Source organism: Aquila chrysaetos, chromosome 21 (genome assembly GCF_900496995.4).
Source record: "Aquila chrysaetos chrysaetos chromosome 21, bAquChr1.4, whole genome shotgun sequence".
In the NCBI taxonomy this organism is placed as follows: domain Eukaryota; kingdom Metazoa; phylum Chordata; class Aves; order Accipitriformes; family Accipitridae; genus Aquila; species Aquila chrysaetos.
This window is the reverse complement of record NC_044024.1, coordinates 16,993,832-17,015,663: the sequence shown is the minus strand read 5'-3', so window position 1 is coordinate 17,015,663 and position 21,832 is coordinate 16,993,832. Positions and strand designations below refer to the sequence as shown.

Sequence of the window (21,832 nt, the reverse complement as noted above, 5' to 3'; positions counted from 1 at the left end):
TATTGCTATGGGGAATTATGACCCCCTACTTAATCCTGGGAGAGTATTTTATTAAGTATTATCTACTTGCTTATCCAGAATTCCTGATGGCTATTATTGCTGTATTATTTGTGATCCTTGGAAAAGGACCTTAAACTTTCTTAAACTCTCCTTCCTTCCATGAAAATTACAAGAGCAATATTCATTAACTTGGTAAACTTCTCCCCTCACTGTTATCAGTAGAGGCAGTAGCAAGAGTCCTAATGTAAACTGCTGTTTGTGCTATTCTCTTATGCCTGCCTAAAACAGTCACAGTCTGGCTAGGGACATACTAGCTAGGGGCTGGCAAAAAAGCCCTGGGAATTTCATCCTAGAAACGCTGTGCCCTAGAAGAATACAATGGGATCAGCTGTGCAAGGTCAGATCCCAATTCCTGCTGTCATGTTGGGTCGTACCCTGTTTCAGCAAAGTTGTTTGTGGGATCCCACACTATTCAGCATGTTCCCTGAATGTGGACCTTGAAGTGCAGTTCGCTCAGCTCGTTGCATGGAGAGCAATGGGAGCTTTGTTTGTTGAGTTTCTGATATGCTCAAGGGATGTGAAAATTGAATAAAAATCTTGCTGGCTCTGCTATTGCTTTATGATTGACTCTGAAATCCTGTTCCATGGAGTTGCAGAGGGTAAACTTTACTTCACTTAACTGTTGTTGGACTAACAAGTTCATTGATGGTTAGCTTGTAGGGTTCCCAGAGAGGAAAGCAATCAACCACATTCCATCAGAACAAAGTCCTCTAATGTGCTTTAATAAGACAGAGTAAAAATTTAACCTGTTGGTTACCTTTTGCTGCAGAGTGTAATCTGAATACTAAACCGTCTTGCATTCTGTAGTTTTGTTTGAAACTCGGTGCTCAAGAGAAATAGAGGGGCTTTCTCTGAGGTCCTGCAGTAGCTTGAAGTGTGTTCTGGGGGGAGGCTGGCTGCAGAGTGGTGGCATAGAGGACCAGATGAGGGGCATGCATTTCCCTATACTAATCCGTCTTTCTGTGCAAAGTGTGTGTCCTGAAATCTGGAGCATAAGCTTGATTTCAAATAATTTTTGTAGCATGAAGGAAATTGGTCTTTAAAAGCTCCAGGCAAAAATGTCACCTCTTTCTCTTGGCTGCTTGCCATTGTCTGTCTTCTGTAGGCTATGAAGATGCTAACTGAATGCAGTGCCTCATATTCTTGAGTCTTTATTTCCTCAAGCATTTATTTGGTAGGAAAGAGGCTGTTCAGGGTTCAGCATCTCCTTTGATCTCTCTGTCATAAGGCCTTCCAGAATGCTTATACAGAAGCATGGGAGTGAAGCTGAAGAAACACTACAGATGGGGTAGGAGCTTGCTTGCTGTGCAGTCTCCAAGTCTTCTGCTCCACTGGAGAGACAGCAAGGAGGCTGTGTCCCTTTTCTAAGGCTGAGCAGAAAGCGTTTCTGTTTGTCTCGGGCCTTTGTTAAATGCAGGAAACTTGAGTCCTGTACAGTGTTAACTTCCCAGGAGTCCTTAAATACACAAACCAAGCAGTGAAAGGGCATTGTCTTTTCTTCTTTTAGCATTCCACCCCCTCCCCCTCGCCCCCCCCCCCCCCCCCCCCCCCCCCCCCCCCCCGCCCCATGATACACATATTCAGTAATGTCCTTAGCTGAGAAAAGGGAATGGACCCTGGGACTTTATTTCTTTTGCCCTCTCACTGCCCTCCCATAGAGCACTCCAAATATCTGTCCAGTTGCCCCAGTCTGTAAAAGGGAGACAAGGATATTTCTCCTGTTCCTGGAGATTTCTTTTTTGTCTTAAGACTCATTAGTTCCTTTAATGAGTTGAAGAGCTCCAAGTGAATGCAACACAGTAGGGTTATTAGTGGAAGTTTTGTATGGGATAGCAGGGAGCCTAGATCTAAACCATCAAACCAGTAGAGGGTAGTGATGATTTCTAACTAGGTCCCGTTGCCTGCTTTGAAAGTAAGGCAAGCCCTGCAACTTTGTAGGAGTTTCATTGCTTTAAAATACACCCTGGCAATGCAAATAGGATCTAGTAATGTCAGGTTAATTGTTGTGATTGCATCTGTATAGGAAGCTACTTCATAGTTTGCAAGTAATTCATTAATTCATAGGTGTAATAATCCAGCCCATCACTCTGTGTGAGGAGAGGTGAACACCATGTAGTCAATTCTTGTTGCTTTCAGTAAGCTTTCAGTCTTTTCCATGGCCTTACACAGGAATTACTGCAGTGGAGTTACTGGGCAGGGCCAGGCCTGGCTTTTAAGGTGTCTAGCAGAGACTCAGCATCTTGTCTGTACTGTACCTCTGCAGCAAGAGGCCTGTGCATATGCAGGGATTGCAAAAGCTGTTTGAGAGAGGATTAAGACTGTGATTAGAAAGTTGTAGACTGGCAAATTGTGCCCACTGTTCCACTTCTTGTGGGAAGCAAACAGTAGCTGGGACTTGACACTCTACTACCTTGGTCAGCAGCTATCAATCTGTCACTGCTCTGCCTTGACTGCTCCCCCCTCTGAGGAGACAGTCTCCTTCATCCCTCTGAGACCTCCTTCTCTCACCTGTCCTCTAGCATCTCCTAGCCTGAAGAGTATCAGGAATACTGCTCTAAAAGGCCATTTATTTAACCTGATATTTTTATCACTAAAAGTCAATACGCACACAGTATTTGTTTAAAACTTTGTCTTTAATGGCATAATGCTGTGGGAAATCTCGCAGGGTGCACGTGGTTAGCACAGCTGATTGAACTGAACGTACATGGTATTGATACATCCTGACACCGTGTCTGTCAGCTGTCATTAAGGCCTGGAAGTGGTGAATGTCTGAAGGTTCGATCAGTTAGTGCCTGTGCACTCGCATGTATTTGTATTGATGGGTTTTTGTCCTCTTTTTCTCCGTTACATTGATCCCCAGGCTAGAGTTTGTTGCTCAGAATATTTGCTAGCTGTTGTCTGTAAAGTACAACTCACTGCCACCAGAATTTGAAGTCTAAGTGTCCTCTAATTGCGAACTTTCCTTCAGGTATGTCATCAAGCTTTTAATGATGGAACTTACACCTTGCTGTAAATTTTTTTTTTTTTTTTTTTTTTTGTCATTTAAATACTTGCTAACTTAAAGCTTGGAAAAATCTGTGATGGTTTCCCTCGCATCAAGTCACTGTTCAGTTCGCTGGAAAAAGATGATGCCATGATGAGATATACAAAGGCACCAAACCATTATGTCCTAAATGGGGCACATTTGCAAACAACCGATGCACCCTTGCAATTGACACTTGATCTCCATATGCCCCAGAGAACTCAGCTATAAAATTGAGTTAATGCTGGAGCTGATATGGCTGTGAAGAGACTGCCTCGGAGCTGAACTGCTTTGCAATTATAGTTCTACTTGTATAAAAGATATACCAACTGGAAATAAATGCTTGCAGTTATAATAAACACAACAGTCAAAATACCTCCAAAGGGTGGAAGGATTCTGAGTGAGCAGCTGAGATGATCGAGTAATTTAAATAAATGTAGAGCCAGTGAAAACAAAGCTGCATCTGAAAACAGCATTTTCTCTTTGATTTTATTGAAGGTGGGTAAAGCAGAAGTTAGAGGTCTAAATGAGCCAAATGTCAGGCCCACTCACATTCTGTGAAAATAAGCTCAAGTCTGGGGACTTGCCAGTTTGTCCTTGTAAATTCGTTGAGTACTTTCTTGATGTTTTATTTCAAATGCATTTCCCTTTCCCTCAAGAAAAATCTAACGTAATCAATATGCATAGTGTATAAACTTGAGGGGAAAAATTGGAACCGAATTTCTTTTTAATACAGAGAAAGAGTCTATGAGAAAGTCTGCTGATGACCACTTTAATCAAAATACGCAGGAAATCCAGGCAGTTTCATGGATAGTTGATGAGACGTGGGAAAAAATGGAGAAGAGTTGAATGGTTATGATCATCCAAAAGGGAAAATCTTAAAAGTCTTATTTTTTGTTGCTTCTCAATATTGTCTAACAATTGTTTCAAAAACATCCTCAGTGCATCTTATTTAGAAAAGGTATAATCAGTCCTGGTTGCTGCAATGACTTCTTCGTTGATTTTAGCAAGTTGAGATGAGATTGCTTGGAACTACAGTGTGTTAACGCACTCTTGTGTTCACTGCTCACAGATGATCTGTTATAAAACAGAAGAAAACTGCACTCTATCTCCTCCATTTCTACCTACAGTTCAGCAGCATGGCATTTTGCACATCTGTGTTGCTAGTACAAGGAAAGCTTACTCTGCGGTCTGTTTTTTCACAGGAGCCCTGCCTCTTTTACCTCAATTGTCTGCTCCCCGCCTTTTTTTGTTTGACAGTCCCATCGCCTCTGCTTCTGGTTTTGTGCAACTTATCTTTTAAGGTTATCTGAGGAGGTGAGCTCACAGGAAAGTCCCAGTGCTTTTGGGCATGACAGGTTATAGAATCTGTGGGTGATACAGAAGAAATAGAATAGTTTACTGATTGGCCAAATTAGTATGGAACCATAATCTTGCTTGCTGTTGAGATACGTAGTTTGGCAGCATTGTTATACCACTATGAGGTGGAAAATTGCTAGATGAGGTCTATGCAGAAAAGGGAGCAGGATTTGTTTCTGGGTATTTTCATTTGTTTGTGAAGATTTCTTATCTTTAAGTCCTGACACAGCATATTGGAACTGCTAACTGTGTAAATGTATCACCTAGGTATCTTCCCTAACGAAGGACACTATTTATGAGCTGCCCTGCTAAACTGTCACATTTCCATTGTTGCTTGACATTTGTACTGTAACTCTTGTGGTCTGCTGCTTAATTCCTTTGTCTCTGACAGACACCCATTTAGCAGTCTTGGAAAATACAAAGTGGAGCCAGTTAACATTGAATGATCTTAAAACTAGGCTGAACTTTTGTTTTCATCGGGGAGGAAGATGATGCCATCAGCTAATTTGGTTGATCAATAGCCCTGCTTGCGATAAGGTTTCAAAGCTTGTGGCTAAAAGCTGATTGCACTGAGTCCAAAATAAATTTGATCTATCGGTTTCCACAAATGTAGCATAGCCCAGGACGAGGCTTCAGTGCTGATGCTTAACTAATTTTAATAATGCTGACAGACTAGCCTGGTGCCTGCTGTGAGGATACTGTAATACATGAACCCTCGGCAGCAGAGCACTTACTTAAGATGTTTTTTACAATAGCATGGAGCTGTCACTCTAGCAAAGAGCAATCATAAAAGTTCATTATTCTGAGACTGGGAAGCATTACAGTCTTTGCTAAGCAAGTTTAATGACATCTTTCATTAATGCAAACTTTGACCCTGGTTTCCTAAAAAGAGAGAGGTACTGGCAAGAAATTACACTGGTTTGTTAAGTTTTGGCTGGAGAAATAAGTGTTACTGAAAAATGAGGAGAAGTTCTGTGGCCGAAGTGCAAAAAAGTGTGCAAACCATGTTTGTGATAAGCATTTGGGTATGCAGTTTCAGAAAGGATCCAGCCATGTTCTTTCTTCATGCTGGGTGGAACTGTATTCAGCTGGGCCAGTGGACTAAAATTTATCTAATGCTTTCATCTCTATTTCAGTGACTATATCATGGCTACGGGGCCAACAGAGGTCATACAGTCACCTGAAACAGGAGAGACAGTTGAAGAGTGCACAGGTAAGCAGTTGTTCTCCAAATGCATAGCTGATTTGAAGGTCAGGATTTATTTGCTTCAGGTTGAATGGTCTGTAGTGACTTGTTTTGCAGTGTTGTTTTGGTTTTTGTAGTGTAAAAAAAAATTCTGTGTGGCTTTGTCAGCTGGCAATTTTATGGGAAAGATCTTTTAACGTGCAGTACTGGAGCGTTGTAACCTGATGGAGGATATTCTTTTCCGATTCTGGCTTGGATTTTCAAAAACAGGACATTAGAGCTTGAAGGGCTGATTGTTGTGCCTGCTTTGATGGATCCTACAGAGCCTGTTAGCCAGCCTCTGTCTGTGGGAGCTGTATCAGTAGCCCCACTGCAGCCTCATTCTCTGCTTCTGGCCACAGACAACGATTCGTTACTTATTCTTTAATCTGGTGGCATGGGCTGATGCAACCAGCCATGAGGGAATGAAATAATAGTCAAGAAAGGAAAATATCTTACTTATGCCAAAGACTTGTCTTAATTAAAGGAGATCCCCTTTGCCGGTGTTCAGACTATTCCTGAGGAGATGGGTGAATATGAAGAATAGTATTATGGCTGATGCATTTCAGGAGATGTGGCTGTCATATCGCTTCATTTTTTTTCTTTTCTTTGGCTTATGTCTCACAGTCATCTTAAATGTTTGTGTTTCAAAGGTCATCTTGCTTTATCCTTTAGAAATACATTTGCCACCATCAGAATACTGGTAGAACAGAGAAGCAAATGAGAAAGTGACTGTTAGTTGAACTGTGCATGGCAGATAGATAGGGGTGAAGAAAGTGTAATGATGGATGCTCAGCAGCAGCTGGTTTCTTAAATTTATAATCTAGTTTATCACATAGTCCAGTGCTATCCATGGCACACTGGTGAACTTGTGTGAAACCCATGCATGCAAATTTTGTACTCGGATTCACTAGAAGGTTCAGAAAATGGATCAAATTCTGACCCGGGTGAGAGGGAAGGCAGGAGGTGGCTTGCTGTCTTAAGTGTTGGCTCTAAAACCACCAGGAATATTTCTGTCTCTAACTGAACCAAAATTTTTAAAAGTTAAAGCCTGCTGTGCTATTGCTGAAGTATTCAAGAGACACTTGACTGGACCTGCATAAAGCCATTTTAGGATGTTTTACTTCCCATGTAATGTAGGATTGCATCACCTCTTCCTCCTCATAGCTTTAATTGGCTTGTGATGTAAAAGCTGTAGGTGGCTAAAATCCTCAACCTTCATAGTCTTGTCAATTAGATTAATTTCTTGGTGTTTACCTTATTGTCTGACTAGTAGTAGAGGGCTTCCAGTGCATGCTGCTCTTCCTTGATGGCAGTAACCAGGTCACTGTCCAAAAACTGTCAGCACCCAATGTTAGTTAGCCTTACTGAATTCCATGATTTAATAGCCTTTCTGGCAATATCAGGTATTTTTTATGAAGAATCATGGTATTTTCAGAAATCTTGTCTGTGGGGTTTTTTGATCATGTGTTTTTATTGGTGAAATATCTAGTCCTTGGATTTGAGGAAAAAGTGGAAAATGTGTCCTGAACACACCTTAGGAAGTTAGAGAGCATAGAAGATCCCAAAATTAACTGTTAATTTAAGTATGATAATTGAGCTCCCAAATCAGATGTTCCCTGTTTCTCAGTTTGGCACTGGAAAAACCATCTTTTTCTCTTCTATCAGGTTGTCAGGAAGAACCATGCAAAGAGCAGAAAGACGTGCATTAATTCTCTCTGTGCACAGGAGAAACAATGAAATAGGCAGTACACAAACAGTAAAAAATACAGAATAAACAAACTTTACAGAGAAAGCAAAATACGTACTCCTGCTCCTTTTCTGTTATAGTGGGGTAAATCATAGTTAGCATAAGCAACTAATTTTTGGGAAGGCTTTTGCTTTTTAGGGCAGTAGCCTTTAAATTTAATCTTTTATTTTTAATACCATAAAATTGAAGATTGGTAACCATAACAATTCAAAAATCATGAGTCATTATTCATCAGTGGGTGAAAGGGATATAGGCATAGCTGTCTGAGCTTGGATTTTCTCTCCTTGCTTTGACTGGATTTTTGTTATGCAATGAATTTTTTCCATTTTAAGTAATAAGATCCTCTTGTATATTATTAGTTCAAGTATCATAGAGCACTCTACCAATTTAGTGATATGTTGGGCTACTTCACAGTGCACTGAAATGTAGGCACCTTTAAATTAAATGTGTCATCCTTTTAACGGTGTGCGATACCAGCGCACAACTGTTCACAGCAGGAAACAAATATGAACACCGTCTTTCTGAACCGTGTCTTTTTTGCCAAATGCTCTCACACAGAGCAGTCCCAGTTTTCATCTGCATGCAGCACTAAACGTCTAGTAGTATTTTTATCTTTTTTTGCATAGTAGTATGGCAAGTGCCCATCTTCTGGGACTGTAGGGAAACTTAGTGTTTTCACATTCGTCTGCAACAGCTGAAGGCAAGCAGCATGGCTGAAGAGGAATTATTGCTAGAGGGGGGGTATCCTGCACATCAGTAATAAATTAGACGCTAGAGAATGCACTGAAGTAACTGATGTGTCTGCACCAGAGAACTCTCTGTTGCACAATGATACCCAAGTGTTGTCCTGTGCCAGCTGAGGTTTACTCATTGGCAGCATTTGCAAATCCTTTCCATAGGCTCCATTCTAAAGTTAGCACCACTTCTGATCTAAACAAGTATTTGGAGTAGTGCCTTGGCAATGTTATCCTTTGTGGTAGGACTTATGTCTGTTTCTCTTAAATGTCCTTAGGATCACTTCTTTTTTTGTTGTTACTGTGTTGTGGTTTTTTTTTTTTTTTAAACATTCCCCTGGTTCTCTGGAAATACCAGCATCTAATTAAGCTCATCAGTAATACTTGCACTAGAGTCGAACTTGCATTCTGTCCATACTGCTGTCAGCTGACCAGTGTACATGACAATGTCCTCGCTTTTCATGTAGGCTGCCTTTAAGTTGCACAGAGCTCTCTGCATGTAGAAAAGTCTGCCATTTTGTTCTTTGAGTCATTGGACTGTGTTAGCAGACATTGCTGAATTGATAATTATGGGGCACTGCTTTCATGAAATTTTTTAATCTTTTGTTTTGCTCATCTAAAATAAACCAACTCAGCTTTGACAAGTTCCCTGTATCATATACGTTGTCTGATTGCTGATACGAACGGCAGTAATGGTTGGGAGGCATTTCTAAAGACTGTCTGAAGGACACAACACACTTGTTTTATTTGAGAGACTCTGTGGTCTTCTGGTTGCTCTGTGACCTGTCTTCTCTTACCAGTTCTTGCTGTCGGCGCAGCATGAAGCTCACTGAGCCCCATGAGAGTATTAACAAATCCAAAAGCCTTGGAGTCAGCTCTGTAGTCTGGGGCGGGCAATATAACCTGTATGTTTTCTGTGACTATCTCATTCACTTACTGCCTGATAAGCAGCAGTGGAAGATAAAACGGTCTCCCACTGATAAACCCTCCATGGGAGCACCACATCCCATTATTATTCAGATGAGTGGGACTCCATTGATAGTTTTGCTCTACATGGCTTGAAAGATAATTTGGTCTCAGTGACAGCCTAAGTCACTTGAAAAGCAATGTGCAGATCTTCCGTGGCTGCTACTGCTCTGCAGAGAGGTAGCCGTTTCATCAGTCCGTGCCGGACAGTGTAGCAGTGTCCTTGTATGTCCTGACACATGGTGCTGGCACTGGTCTTGAGAGCAGGGAGGAGACAGGGTGAGTAGATCTCAGTATCATTGTTTATTTCTCAAAGTGGCTACTGTCTGATGCAGCTGTGCGGGTGGCACAGTTTCAGCCCAGATAAGGCCCATTGGCAGAGACCCCTACACGTACAGGGCACGCGTTGAGACAGAGCATCGCCGACTAAATCATTGCTGGGAGAAGACAATAATTGTGTTGAAATAATGCCTTGGTTATGAAGGAATCCTCCAGCTGTGGGCATTTATTATGCCAACTGCTGTAAAGTGTTACTTGAACAATGAATTTGGCTTAGATATGCAGTGATGTTATTGCTCTGCATATGTATTTAAGTCAATCACAGGGGTCTTAGTACAATAGTTTGGCCCAAACCACTCCAAACTGACCAATGTAAAGGTCAGTGACAAAATGCAGCACTTGTGTGCTGAAAGAAAATATAAATAAGAATGTTAAAGTATCTTAGGTTATTAAAAATGAAAGAAGTCCGTGATGTTTCGTATAGTTTATTTTGTTCTTTTTGTATTTCTTTTCATTTGGACAATGGAAAATCTGAAATCAGGTTAACAATTTTCTAATTATGTTCTTAGGGCTGCTATGTTTGGGGGTTTCATGACCTGCAGGGCAGTGTCTTAATTTAGGTTTGCTCCATTGTCCTTGGGGGAGTTGTTGATTTTATTTTGGGGCAGTGGTTTAATGTGGAAACAGATATTTTGGGTTTAGAGTTTATAAATTCTTTTGCCAGTTTCAATCTTTTGCCAAATGTTGAATATCCTTCAGGTGTTCTCTTCTTACAGCACTGAGTAAAGAGAAAGCAGAACTAAACCGAGCTGAGTAAAGAACAATAAGAGTTAAAAACATTGACATAAATTTTTTTATTGAAAATATATCAAGTATGATTGGCATGATCACTATTCATTTGTAGGTAGATACATTCTCTATATAAGGTGTATTTTTCATAAACTGGAACCTAAGCAGGCACCACTATTGTCAGCTTAATGCCAGTGTTGCTTTATAAGCAGCAAATGTAAGAACTGCAGCTTCACCTTTCACTGGACTCCAGCACTGAATTATTTACGAAGGTGCCGACTAAAACTGAATGGGCTGCTCTACCTTCAAGGCTTCCTCCAGAATTTAAGAGATAACATTCTCCAAGCTAAGAACCACCTCCAACTTCCATAAATTTTCATTTTTCTCATGTTGCAGGAAAGAAAAAATCCAAATTTCAGACTTTCAAGAACTTCTTTGCGAAGAAGAAAAGGAAAGAGCCTCCACCTCCCAGGGGGGAGAGTAATTTAAAACCTAGTCAGTCCAGCAGCGATGTCAGCATCTCTGTGCTCGACACTACTGCGCTTCATTCACCGAAGGAGGCTGGGTAAGCTGGCGGGGAAGGAAAATAAATAAATAAAAGCGGACCTCTCACAGCAGTAGGATGAAAGTGTGAGTTGGCCCCTTAGGAGCAACCTCTGTTCAAGTTTGTGCAAAACAAGCCCTAATGCTGATGAAGGAATTCCAAGAATTTCCTCTTTCTTCGCTAGTGCTTCAAAAGCCAGCCTGGAGAGGAGGGGGAGAGCAGCCAGGGGCAGGGGTGATCCAACCTTTTGGTCTAAAACTGCAGATAGCCCAGATTGTTTTGATTGGTTTTAGTGCTTGCAATCTGTCCTGGAAGGTCTGATCAGCAGCAGCTTTACAAGAGGATGATGATTGAGTAGTGCTAGTACAGAGAATACGTGTGAAGTTGAGGTGCTGTTTTTTAGCATAAATGGTGCCCTCCATCATGGCTGGGGTAAAGGCAAAGAAGTATTTTTGGTGTGTTATCAGTATGAGATTGGTGCTTTAACTTCCTTACATAGTCATTTAGGTATAGATAACAACTGAAGGCCTCTAGTTTTGTGTCAGTTACCCATGAAGTGCTGTGCATGTAAGTGAGGTTTGCAAGTTCTTAAGGTGTGTCCGGAGCAGTTCTCAGATCCCTGAATGATGTTAGTTCAAAAACTTGTCCTTTTTGCAGTTTGTGTAATACAAGCTATTAGCTTGCACTGCTAACACTGCTTCACTGATAACCTTAGACCATCAAGCTACACAACACTTCCATTGCATGTCTCTGACTGAATCTGGGGTGGGACAACCCTCTGAACATGGTTGTGTCTCTTGCCAGGGGTGTTATGGATCAGTATCTGGCAACCTATAATTTGGCTGTTTTCCAACTCCCCACCCTCCTCATACTCCCCTGTTAGCTGCTCGGCCAGGCCTCTCTTTGGATTACCCTAGGCCTCAGGTTGTGGAACTGCAGACTAACAAAGTGTGACAAAACACCGGCCACATCCTGTGGTTTTCTGTGTTTTGTTGGAGGGGACATTGGACGGGTGTGACACTGGCAGAGGGCACGAATAGGTGACTAGAGTGGGACATGCTGAAATCAGCACTGCTGCCAAATGCTTTGTATAATCAAATAAGGCATTAGATGGAGCTGGACACTACATTTCTTCTGGTGGAACAGCTTATAGATGTTACTTTCTCATGGGTGCTTGTTCCTTCTTGCCCCACCTTTCCCCACTCTCTCTGTTGTGTTTATGCAACCGCATCATGAAAATGATCTGTGAATGAAACAACAATCTCTTTAGTTTGTTTGTTAGCGTAACAGCAACAGAGTAAGTGACCACACAACCAGTCCCCTAGGGTAAGGGTAATTAGAGTGACTCAGCTAACCCAGTCCAAAAAGCTTAGGAACAGCTGAGCTTACCCCATCAGCCCATAGGAGGGATCTGGCTTAAAATCAGCTGTCTGATCCAGAGGCAGTGTGGGTACGAACTCTTTCTCTTGCCCTTAACCAAGTACTTTATGTCCAATTGCTGTTTACCTCAGCACTATCCTCCAGTGATTATGAACTGTTTTGCAAGATCAGAGATCAGGAAGTGAGTAAAACCCTTCTGTTTTTTCCCTTAGAGATAGGATTAGATGGACTATCCAAAAAAAATTAGAGGCTATGTTTGTGCTACTTGAAAACCCCATCATGTCCAGACCCTGCATGGCATAAGCACGCTTTGTAAGTGCCTAGAGAGACTGAACAACATAATCCTTTGGAAAACCTGATCCTGAAAGCCAGTGGGAATAAAACTTGTGAAGGGTTTATAGCAGGACCCTGAGCTTTGTAATTTCTGGCATGCAGAATATCAAAACCAATCCTAGAACAATGCTGCTGTTTGTTTGTTCTTGAGGCAGAAGCACTGGTTTTCTCCCCCCCCCCCCCCCTTTTTTTTTTAACCATGTAATATTTCTAAAATTTAACTTTTCTGAATACTAACCAGAGACCAAACCCCCAGATGTGCCAAATCCTTCCTGTAACAGCCAAGGGGATGTGCCCAGATGTCAAGGTGCTGTAGGGAATCAATGGAATTGGGCATCTGTGAAGGGGAAGGGAGCATTACGTGCCGCTGCCTCTTTATCTTCCGAGAGGTATGAGTTTTGAATGGAAATGGAAAAACCTTGATGGCAAAGTTAAAGCATGTGCCATGGACAACATCTTTTCTGTATTATCAAAAGGATAGAAGACGTTACATAGAGGAAAATTGGGTCCCAAATGGTCTTCTTCCAGTTAAAAAGCTCTGAGCAGGAAAAACTGCTGGGGCAACATGTAAAATTGTCCCGGACTTTGTAATGAACACTCACTCCTTTGGCAGGCTGCAGTTGTTTTTGAGACAGTGGCTGCCTGAAGGAAGTGTGTCACCTTTCTTTCCCCTACCTCAAACACTAATAAAAGGAGTGGGGTTGCAACAATAAGTGGAAGATAGTGCAGGCCATAATGAGTTCAGGAGTGGCTTTATTGCTGGCTGTAGAGTCCCATCATTTCCTCAGTCATGGTGGCTCAAGTGTTGCTACACATGAATGAATTGAGCATCTGTCTAGGGAAATCAGTGTGGAGGTACAGTGGCTAAAACATCTGGGGGTTTAGCTAACAGTGCATCTTTAGCTTCAGTGCAAATATAAATACACCCTGGAATTACAAATGAATGTATATTTGCGCATAAGAGACTCATCTGTACCAAAGCTGCAGTTAATTCTATATTTAATCCAATGCTCTTTTTGTGACTGCCAGAAGAAAATCCAGTAATTCTCTTGCAAACACGTATGATACATATGCAGAGAGAGAAAGAAAGAAAGAGATCTTGTACTGGCAGTCTGAAGAACAAGGAAACCTCAGCTCTTAATGCTAAAGAATTCCAAGTAAAGAAAGTGAGGAAATCCCCAATTAAAAAGGTTAATACATCCTAATGCACATGCATTCTTTGCAGTAAATAAAATACGCCAACTAGTAATGAATATACATTACAGTAAATAAAATTTGCATGACACTGTCTTTCTGAATGCAGTAAAATTATGTCTTGCCCATATAGAGTGTCTTTCATGTTCAAAAGGACTCTAAAATCAAACACACAAAAAGATGGGATGGCTTCATTCACTCTAATGATGAAATAAGTCACAGGCCTTATTTGTGTGGAGAACTGCTGTCCTATAAACTCAAGTGCAAAATGTGCCTTGCACAACCTAATAGCCCAACCCCAATCAATTTCAGTTGATTACAACTCAGTTAACAGCTCTTGTGGGAACTCATCAGTGCTTCACTGGGCTGAACACCCAGTGAGCACAGAAGCAGGGCAGGAATATCTCATCTGGGTACTTTAACTTGGCCATGGATAGGTATGTAACTGTGGCCATGGACACTTGTCTTGTCTACATTTTTTAATATGCTTGGGATCTGGCGGTGTTCATGATACAGGTGAACAGAACTGTTTTTATTGCTGGACCTGAGAGGGTTTGAATCAAGTTTGTTAATATAGCGGAATTACATTTTTTTGCCTGCATGTGCAAGAAGGGGAAAAATAATCCACAATCTTTGGCAGGTATGATACACACCAGGCTGCAAAGGTTGTATCCTGAATGTCTCGTGCTAGGCACATTCCCACCAAAGGAGGGCAGGGGACTCCTGTCGCCCTCCTCAGCGCTGTAGACGTCTCTCAGGGTGGCATGCATCCAATTAAATCTCAGCATCTGACCTAATCACCTTGGACTCCCTCTCTAGTCCACATAGATTGGCCTGTGTGTTCAATGCAGATGCTGAGTACGTCTGAAAAGAGACACCTGCATTTGATCATCATCCTAAAAAGTGTTTCTTCCTTGCTTCTGAGTATAAAAGGAGATAGCAGTGACTACTTTAGACAGCTAACATGCAGAAATCTGAAGTTAAGCAAGATGCATCCTACCCTGGGCTCTTTATGATCCCTCTGCCTTGGTGAAGTAGTGCAGGGAAGTGTTGGAGGGCTGTACCCAGTGCACTGATGACTCTTCCTTCCTTCCCAGCCCCAAAGGAAGCATGGGAAACAAAGCCTTGTCCCATGACAGTGTCTTCATTTTTGAGTCTGCACCAGGAAGTGTGGCAGGTGACACGTTGTCTCAGGAAAACATACCTGGAAGAGTGAAAACTTTGCAGGTGAGAACATCTTCCCCTCATTCATGGTGCTGCTTTGTATTAGCTGTCTCCTAGGAAACTCTGTTGCTTGATTCCTCTGCTGTGTGCTTTAAGACTTTGTTGACTAAAGTGTCCAAAGCCAGATTTACTACTTTTGGATCTATTCTGCCTCTTGGAAGCTGCTCTTTGGATCTCTGAGCAGTCCTGGTGCTTTAAGCCTTGCCCAGGTCTCATAGTGTGTGAGTGACATGAATCCAGTTCATGGACTCTTGGAAACTTTCCTTAATGAGTATGTCCTCTTCCAATGGGATTTCCATTCTTTACTTCATAGCTACTGCTTTTGGGTTAAGGCCATTTATTTATACTGTAGCACGTCCCTTACACTGTTATTCTTCATATATTATTTATATGTTATTCTTTCTGGAAATTCTGACTCTGATGTTTTCACTGTACATGATAGCACCAGCGGCTGTGTAAGTGTGTGGGATGATGGATATGTCAGGGCACTCTTAGTGACAGCTTTATTTATGTCATTATTCTACTGATCTCTGCCAGCAAAGGATACTGTATTCTGCTAGGTCATTTCCTTCTTCCAAGGCACATACTGAACCCTCCTTGACAGCTCCATTATCAACTGTTGGTTATATTAATTGCATTTAAATAATTGCCCAGCTCAGAGCACTGAGATAAAATTTTAAGGTTTTTCCAGAGACTGAAAACAAACTGTTGATAAGGCAGCCAAAGGCCATTGAAATTCTTCCTCTGCTCAGTGTGAACTTTGTGTTGCAAAACACAATTGCATCACATGTTAAGTAATAGAAGATGCACAGAGGGACTTGTTCCTCCATAAGACTGCAAAATAGGCTAAGCTTCAATTCAGGGTGTTTCTTGTATAATAATAGGAGTAGCAGGAGAGATCATGTTTATATATGACAGACCTTTGTTGGGGAAAAAAAGCTCTTTTCATGCTATCTCCAGTCCACTGTGGCCTCTCTTCATCCATCCATCATCCTGCATGGTAACGTAATACTGCCAGTACTATTTTTATAGCCATAAAAGACAGCCTTTTTCTGTGAGCTTCACTCTTGTCAGAATAAAAGCCAAGCACTAATAAAAGCTGTTATTTTCTTAGCAATGTAAATTAACTTCTACCAGTAGAAGGCAGACTGTAAATTCAGTTTCCCCCACAACACTTTGCTGTCTGCATGTAATAAATTTAATAAATCAAAGATGGGAAGTCGTGAAAAGAGAGAAAAACAAAATTGACTTCCTTTGTTTTCCTTCCCATGAAGTGCACAAGTATGTTGTATGTCTTGTTTTGCCCATATATTGCAATCTTTGTGCAGTTTGTCGACAGTCCTGCTTTTGCAGATCATATTGGTGATATTTCTTGGATTGTTGTGGATAAAAGGGCAAGAAAGCTGTTTGAACTGGGGGACTGGTGGATTAAAGGGTGACATTGTGCTACCCTGTGTAGCTGTTAGATCTATAGGAATTACATTCCAAGTGAATCTTGCTGAATAAGAATGGCAGCTATTTAGATCTATTTTACAGAGATATAAATGAATGCATAGCTTGCAGAAGAGCACAGAATTAGGCCTAGAATTTCCCAATCTGGTTTAATAAGCAAAGAAACAGAAAAAAAAACAGGTCTGCATATTTTTCTTGGGAATATTCAGTTGAGACGTTTTTAGTTGAAGGACAGATTTTCTGTTCAGGCTTGTTTCTATTCCAGCTTTGACATAGCCGACAGACTTAAGCCAAGAATTTTAGTAGTGGTGTTTCCTGAGTTCTGAACTTTTTTAGTTTGAGGGAACATCTGGCTGCTTGTGAGGTTGCAGACTTTGTTTTATTTTTCTAGGGTCAGGGCCTGCCAGAGCATTCTTTTGTGCAATCTTGGAAAAGAATCACCATACTCCTTTACAAACAAAGTTGTTCCTGGCTGCCGTTATCGTTCCTGCTGTAGACAGGACCAGGATGTGATGCTGGGGAAAATTAACAAGCAATTCATTAGGGGGGACCAGAAACTGAATTAAATGTTCTTTGTATAAAAAGTGGGACTCAGCTACTTGTGCAGGAGAGGGTGGTGACAAGCTCTCAATATTCGGAAGGGCTTTGTGAAGGAAAGCTGACCACATAAACCTGGGGTTGGGAACTGCTGACTGACAATACTTTGTATGACTATTTGGGACATCTGCATACATGTAATTATTTAAAGAATACTTAAATCTAGAATTTTTAAAGTTTTAAATTTAATCCTAAATTAAACTGCCTTAAGTTTCCTGGAATGGTGACATTTCTGTCTGTGGTAACTTACTGAATAAAACTGATTTTGATTTTAATTTTGTACCAGAGCTAGTTCTAATGATGGGTCCTTGATGAATGTAACTAAAGAAAATTTTATTAGTGGCTGTTTTCTGTAAATGGTGTGTTTCTTCAAGTATTTCTGTTAACTAAGGGATTCTGCATGCCTGTTGGGAGCAACTGGGGTAAAAGTGTCCAAAATGTCCCCTATAAATAATGCCATTGAAAGTCTATATTCTAAATTTCTTTTCAACCACAGCTTCAGTTGCAGCAGAACATCAGACTTGGTTCACCTCCCCTTGTTATAACTGGGAAGAAACTGGAAGATGCAGGTGCTGTTTCTGAAGATGATGGTTTACCTAGGAGCCCTCCTGAAATTTCAACCCTTCATGAAGTTCTGACAGATTCACCAAGCAAGGTATAATTGTTATGACACTTTAGTGACCACCTGTACAGAAAAAGTAAAATCTTCTTGGAGAAGGGGAAGGCCTTTTTGCTTGCTTGTGATAAAATCTGATGGAACAGATCAGTCAGAACTAGAACAAATTACCTAGGTGGATCGTGGACTTGTAATTGTGAGGGGTGCCTAGGAAGTGGCCTTACAAATACCCCTTCTGAGTACAATTTTCTGTGCTTTTATGTAGACCAGTGCTGGGGCAGTTGTGACCTATATCATTAGGGAAGGAGGAGAGAAATTCAGTTGATATGGCAGCTCTCAGTGCCTTTGGGCAAGGCAGTCTCTCCTGGCAGGTCCGTATGGCAGAAAACATAACAAGTCAATTATTCACGGGTGATTGTTGTGTTACTGTGACTGTTCCACTTCCAGTCTGAGAACAAGCTGAGGTACTCACACTGCGCAAATGAACTTCCCATGTCTTCCAGCTTCAAAGAGCTGCAGAGATTGGCAGTTTCCTGCACCTGTGAAAGGGGAAGATGTTTTTGGGTGTGTTAAAGCCAGTGAGGAAAACAAAAATAATGGGGACTGCAAGAGAATCTTAAACAATTACTGGTTTTGGAATGAAATAGCTCAAAACCAGGGCAATATTAGTTAAATTGACAGGAAAGAGACAATCCTATGAGTCTGAGGAGAACAGGTCCTGATGGGACTTAGAGGGGGTTTGGGTTATCTTCTTTCTTAGGAATTGCCTTCTCACAATAGATGCATGATTTTGGACTTGAGTGAGCATGTGAGCATTTGTAAATTTGAAGATCTTAAAACAATAAGCCAAAATAACTTTATAAAATGTATTGCCTCATGTGGTCAACCTTCATGGCATGTCTCCTAGCACGATAAAGCTCCCCTACTTTATGTTTGATCCCCAGTGAACAAATGAAACCTACTCTGTGAGGCAGGGACATAGTGACCCTTCCTTTATCTTTCCTCTTGTGTTTTCTCATAATTAGCACTGGATATCCAGTCCCAGATAATTCAATGTGATACTTCCCTTGACTTACCCTTTTCCTTATTTTATCCCACAGTCTTCCAACCCTGTTCAGCGTCATAGCTCTTTGAGTTTAGGTGGGACAGACAGTGAAGATGAACAGGTAAATAGCTACTTTTCCTGCTAATAAAATTCCCTGAGACAGCATGTGTGGTGTCTGTATGGAGCCAGTACAATAATCTTTTTTTTTTTTTTTTAATTTTAATCTATTCTGGGTATCATGTATGCTAGCAAACAATTCATAAACAGTCCAGAGTGATGCAAATGATACTGAAAATGTACCTCTCATAGAGTTTTGAATAAGAACCAAATAAAGAGAGGCGGAAATCTACTGGTAAGTGGTTTGTGTGAACAGCAGTCAGCTCTGTGACACAGTATGAATCTGTAAAGTTACACAACTGAAAATTGGACAAGGCAAAGCACCTCAATTCCACTTCCATGTCCCAGGGCCGCAACACCCAACAGCAGTAACAGCTTAATAAAACCTGGCTGTCAGCAGTAGTTTGTGAGCAATGCCCTGCATCTCTCTTATCATGGGAAATAATTGCAGGATCGGCCCTTTCTGATGCCAGGTATTCTGCAGGAAAAGGTCTGTGTTAATTTGCAGTTTTCTTTGGATGATAAGTGACCATCAGAAGCAGCAGGTTCTGCTGTCAGACCAACCCAGTCTATTCCTTGACCAGCTTGGAAAAATTTATGGAGGTCATATTTTTAGAGAGGAGCCTAGGGGACCTTTACCTTGACTGACCCTGCTGCTTGAAGCTGAGTTGAGTTCCTGCCCATCTCACGCTTTCAAGACAGGCCTGCAAGGTTTGCTTATATTGCCTTTCTCCAGTGTTAATATAATGCCTGAAAGACCACTCAGACCACAGTTATGGCAATGGGGTCTTCAAATGCCAGTGACAGAGGCCGCCACCGCTCCAACAGAACTGATTCGATTCATGGGATAGCCCTTGCAATTGTATAAGCAACGTAATCTGCCATTTAGCTGACAAGAGGAATAGTTATGGGTCCAGAACAGCTACGGGCTATATTGGCCCAACCTTTGCAGTCCTCCATACAGAATCCCTGTTTGAGAAGCTTACCAGAGAGAACACAATTTAAGCCTCTGTGAAACTGAGAATAGCCCAGAAGTAAAGAGGAGGTAGCAGGGTTCTTAGAAGATTCCTTCCTGATGAAGAGGGCCTTAAGGAGCCAGAGCAGTATCTTGAGGGTCAAACAGTTAGTGCCAACACTACTGCTAAGGAAGCTTTCCCTTTTGCTGTCTCTTGGGCCAGCCTTTGAGAAGGAAGAGAGCAATCTTTGGGTAAGACCAGCTAAACTTCCCTGTCCGTGGTTGAGATCAGACAGTCTCCTGCTCAGTCATTTCTAGATCTTTTGCTTTGGAGACAGAAAGATAAAGCAATGTCTCCCCCCTCGTAGCACACTACTAGTTACACAACTTTAGAGGCCCAAGTGATCTAGGTAACTTGGATTGTCATTATTTTTAATAACTTCTTGTATATATTTTATCTTTAATGTACATTTTATTAACATATCTCCCATTTTATATTTAGACTAAAATGCTCCATTTTGTAAGCCTGCATACTGTTTTTTCCTTACAATGCAAAAAGCCCTTTTCTATCCAGTTCTGAAGTCTTTGAGCTCTTTCAGTCTTACAACCTCATCTCCTATGAGAAGGAAAGACAGGGACAGGAGAAATTTTTTTCTGTCTTATTGCACAGAATTCCCCACTTAAAGGCTCTTCCTTTTTCTCCCCAACTCACTAGGAATCTGGCTGGCTTCTCTATAGGACCATGTATGTTCCTTTACCCAAATACTTTTCTTAGTCAGCAGTTTGGCTTAGCAGAAATCTTGCTGCTATGTTTGCCTAAAATAAAAAACCTTTTCATAAATAATCATCATTTTTATCAGTAACTTTTGAAACTATTTATGTAATACCAGGATTTGAGCTAGCAGAACACAAGTTGTTAAACCAAATAACCTCATCCCAAAGATGAGGACAATTGTGAAAAGCACCAAGAAATCTACACCAACTATTCCATTTAACAGTGTTGTATATTTAGTAAAGGAAAAAGAGGATTTGAGCCTAAGCAATCTGAAGTTACACACAGTGTAGTGGTTTACATTTTACTATTGTATTGATCTTGCTGCAGATGATGGTTACTTCATTTCTTTGCCCTGTGCTGCTTCACTGGGATTTCCAAGAGCTTCATGCTGCTGTCACCTCTGTGTGAAATCCTGATGTACCACCCATGTAACTTCTCAGTGCCCTCCACACTTATAAATACCCACTTTCTGACTAATCTAAAGCTAAATGTGAGGCTATCACTCGAAGCAAGCAGCAAGTGACTTCACAGAGACATTAACCCACATTACCCTGCCTTTGCCAGATAGCCTTTACGGAAATCTAACTTCCTTGTTGGCATCGTCAACCCGGACTGATTAAAAGCAAAACACAGGGTCTCAGCTTGTGGGGCTGAGGACAGTGTTTTGGCACAAGCGCTTTTTAGGAAATGGGCCTCCTAGCTGCAGTGTTCTCCTTGTGCAGGCTCCTGCATCTGCCTGATAACCAACAAACACCAAATTTATCTTACACTTAAACACTGATGTGGAAATCTTGTGTCTGCTCCCCTGTCTTTGAGAGAAGATACCAACTGTCAGTGCTCAAGAGAAAAAAATACCCTGAACCTTCAGTGGAGTAGAGAATTTGCCATTTATGTACAGCAGTAGCTCAGATACTAGCTTCAGGTGTTTTTATATTAAATAAGCACAACTGTAATTTTATAATTGAAAGGCAGAAGAACTTGTATGTAGAAATGAGTAACAATGTTACTATTTTTGTAAGTTCTAGTGATCCTGACAGGTTTATCATTACTCTTGTAGAATTATAACAATAGTTAGCTTATTTACTAGATGTGTTCTTCCTTCTCTCTTTCACAATGTGTAAATGTTTCATGAGAAGAGTCTGTATCTGTCATACCACATTCTGTTGTGGTTTATTTCAGATCTAGGAACTAAAAAAATTCAACGGAGAATAAGTAAATTAATTTTAGCTACCTTAAACACAAAGCAATGTACCTAGACAATTTTTGTAGATCAGATGGGAAGATGCTTTCATTATCTTTAAAATTTCATCAGCACACATTTTTTCAATGCTGTATTATATCCTAAGCTTAAACAAAACTAAAATCTGAATGACATGCACAGTTAAATGGCTGTGTTTCACCTAGCTTTATGGCTGA

The 21,832-nt window shown here is 41.1% G+C and overlaps 1 protein-coding gene across 10 annotated transcripts in view; it reads left to right on the top strand.

Annotated features, from left to right (window-relative positions):
* KIAA1210 (KIAA1210 ortholog) overlaps nucleotides 1-21,832 on the top strand; it is a 54,127-nt gene that overhangs the window by 10,345 nt on the left and 21,950 nt on the right. For 5 of the 10 annotated variants that reach the window (XM_029997030.2, XM_029997037.2, XM_029997035.2 and 2 more), the window contains exons 2-6: nucleotides 5,578-5,654; nucleotides 10,581-10,749; nucleotides 14,733-14,862; nucleotides 17,405-17,563; nucleotides 18,625-18,690. In XM_029997030.2, coding sequence (XP_029852890.1) covers nucleotides 5,578-5,654; nucleotides 10,581-10,749; nucleotides 14,733-14,862; nucleotides 17,405-17,563; nucleotides 18,625-18,690 — 601 coding nt within the window. Of the gene's footprint in view, nucleotides 1-3,124; nucleotides 3,581-5,269; nucleotides 5,338-5,577; nucleotides 5,655-10,580; nucleotides 10,750-14,732; nucleotides 14,863-17,404; nucleotides 17,564-18,624; nucleotides 18,691-21,832 lie in introns of those variants that run through there. The other 5 variants (XM_041119026.1, XM_041119025.1, XM_029997031.2 and 2 more) reach the window with 4 other exon arrangements.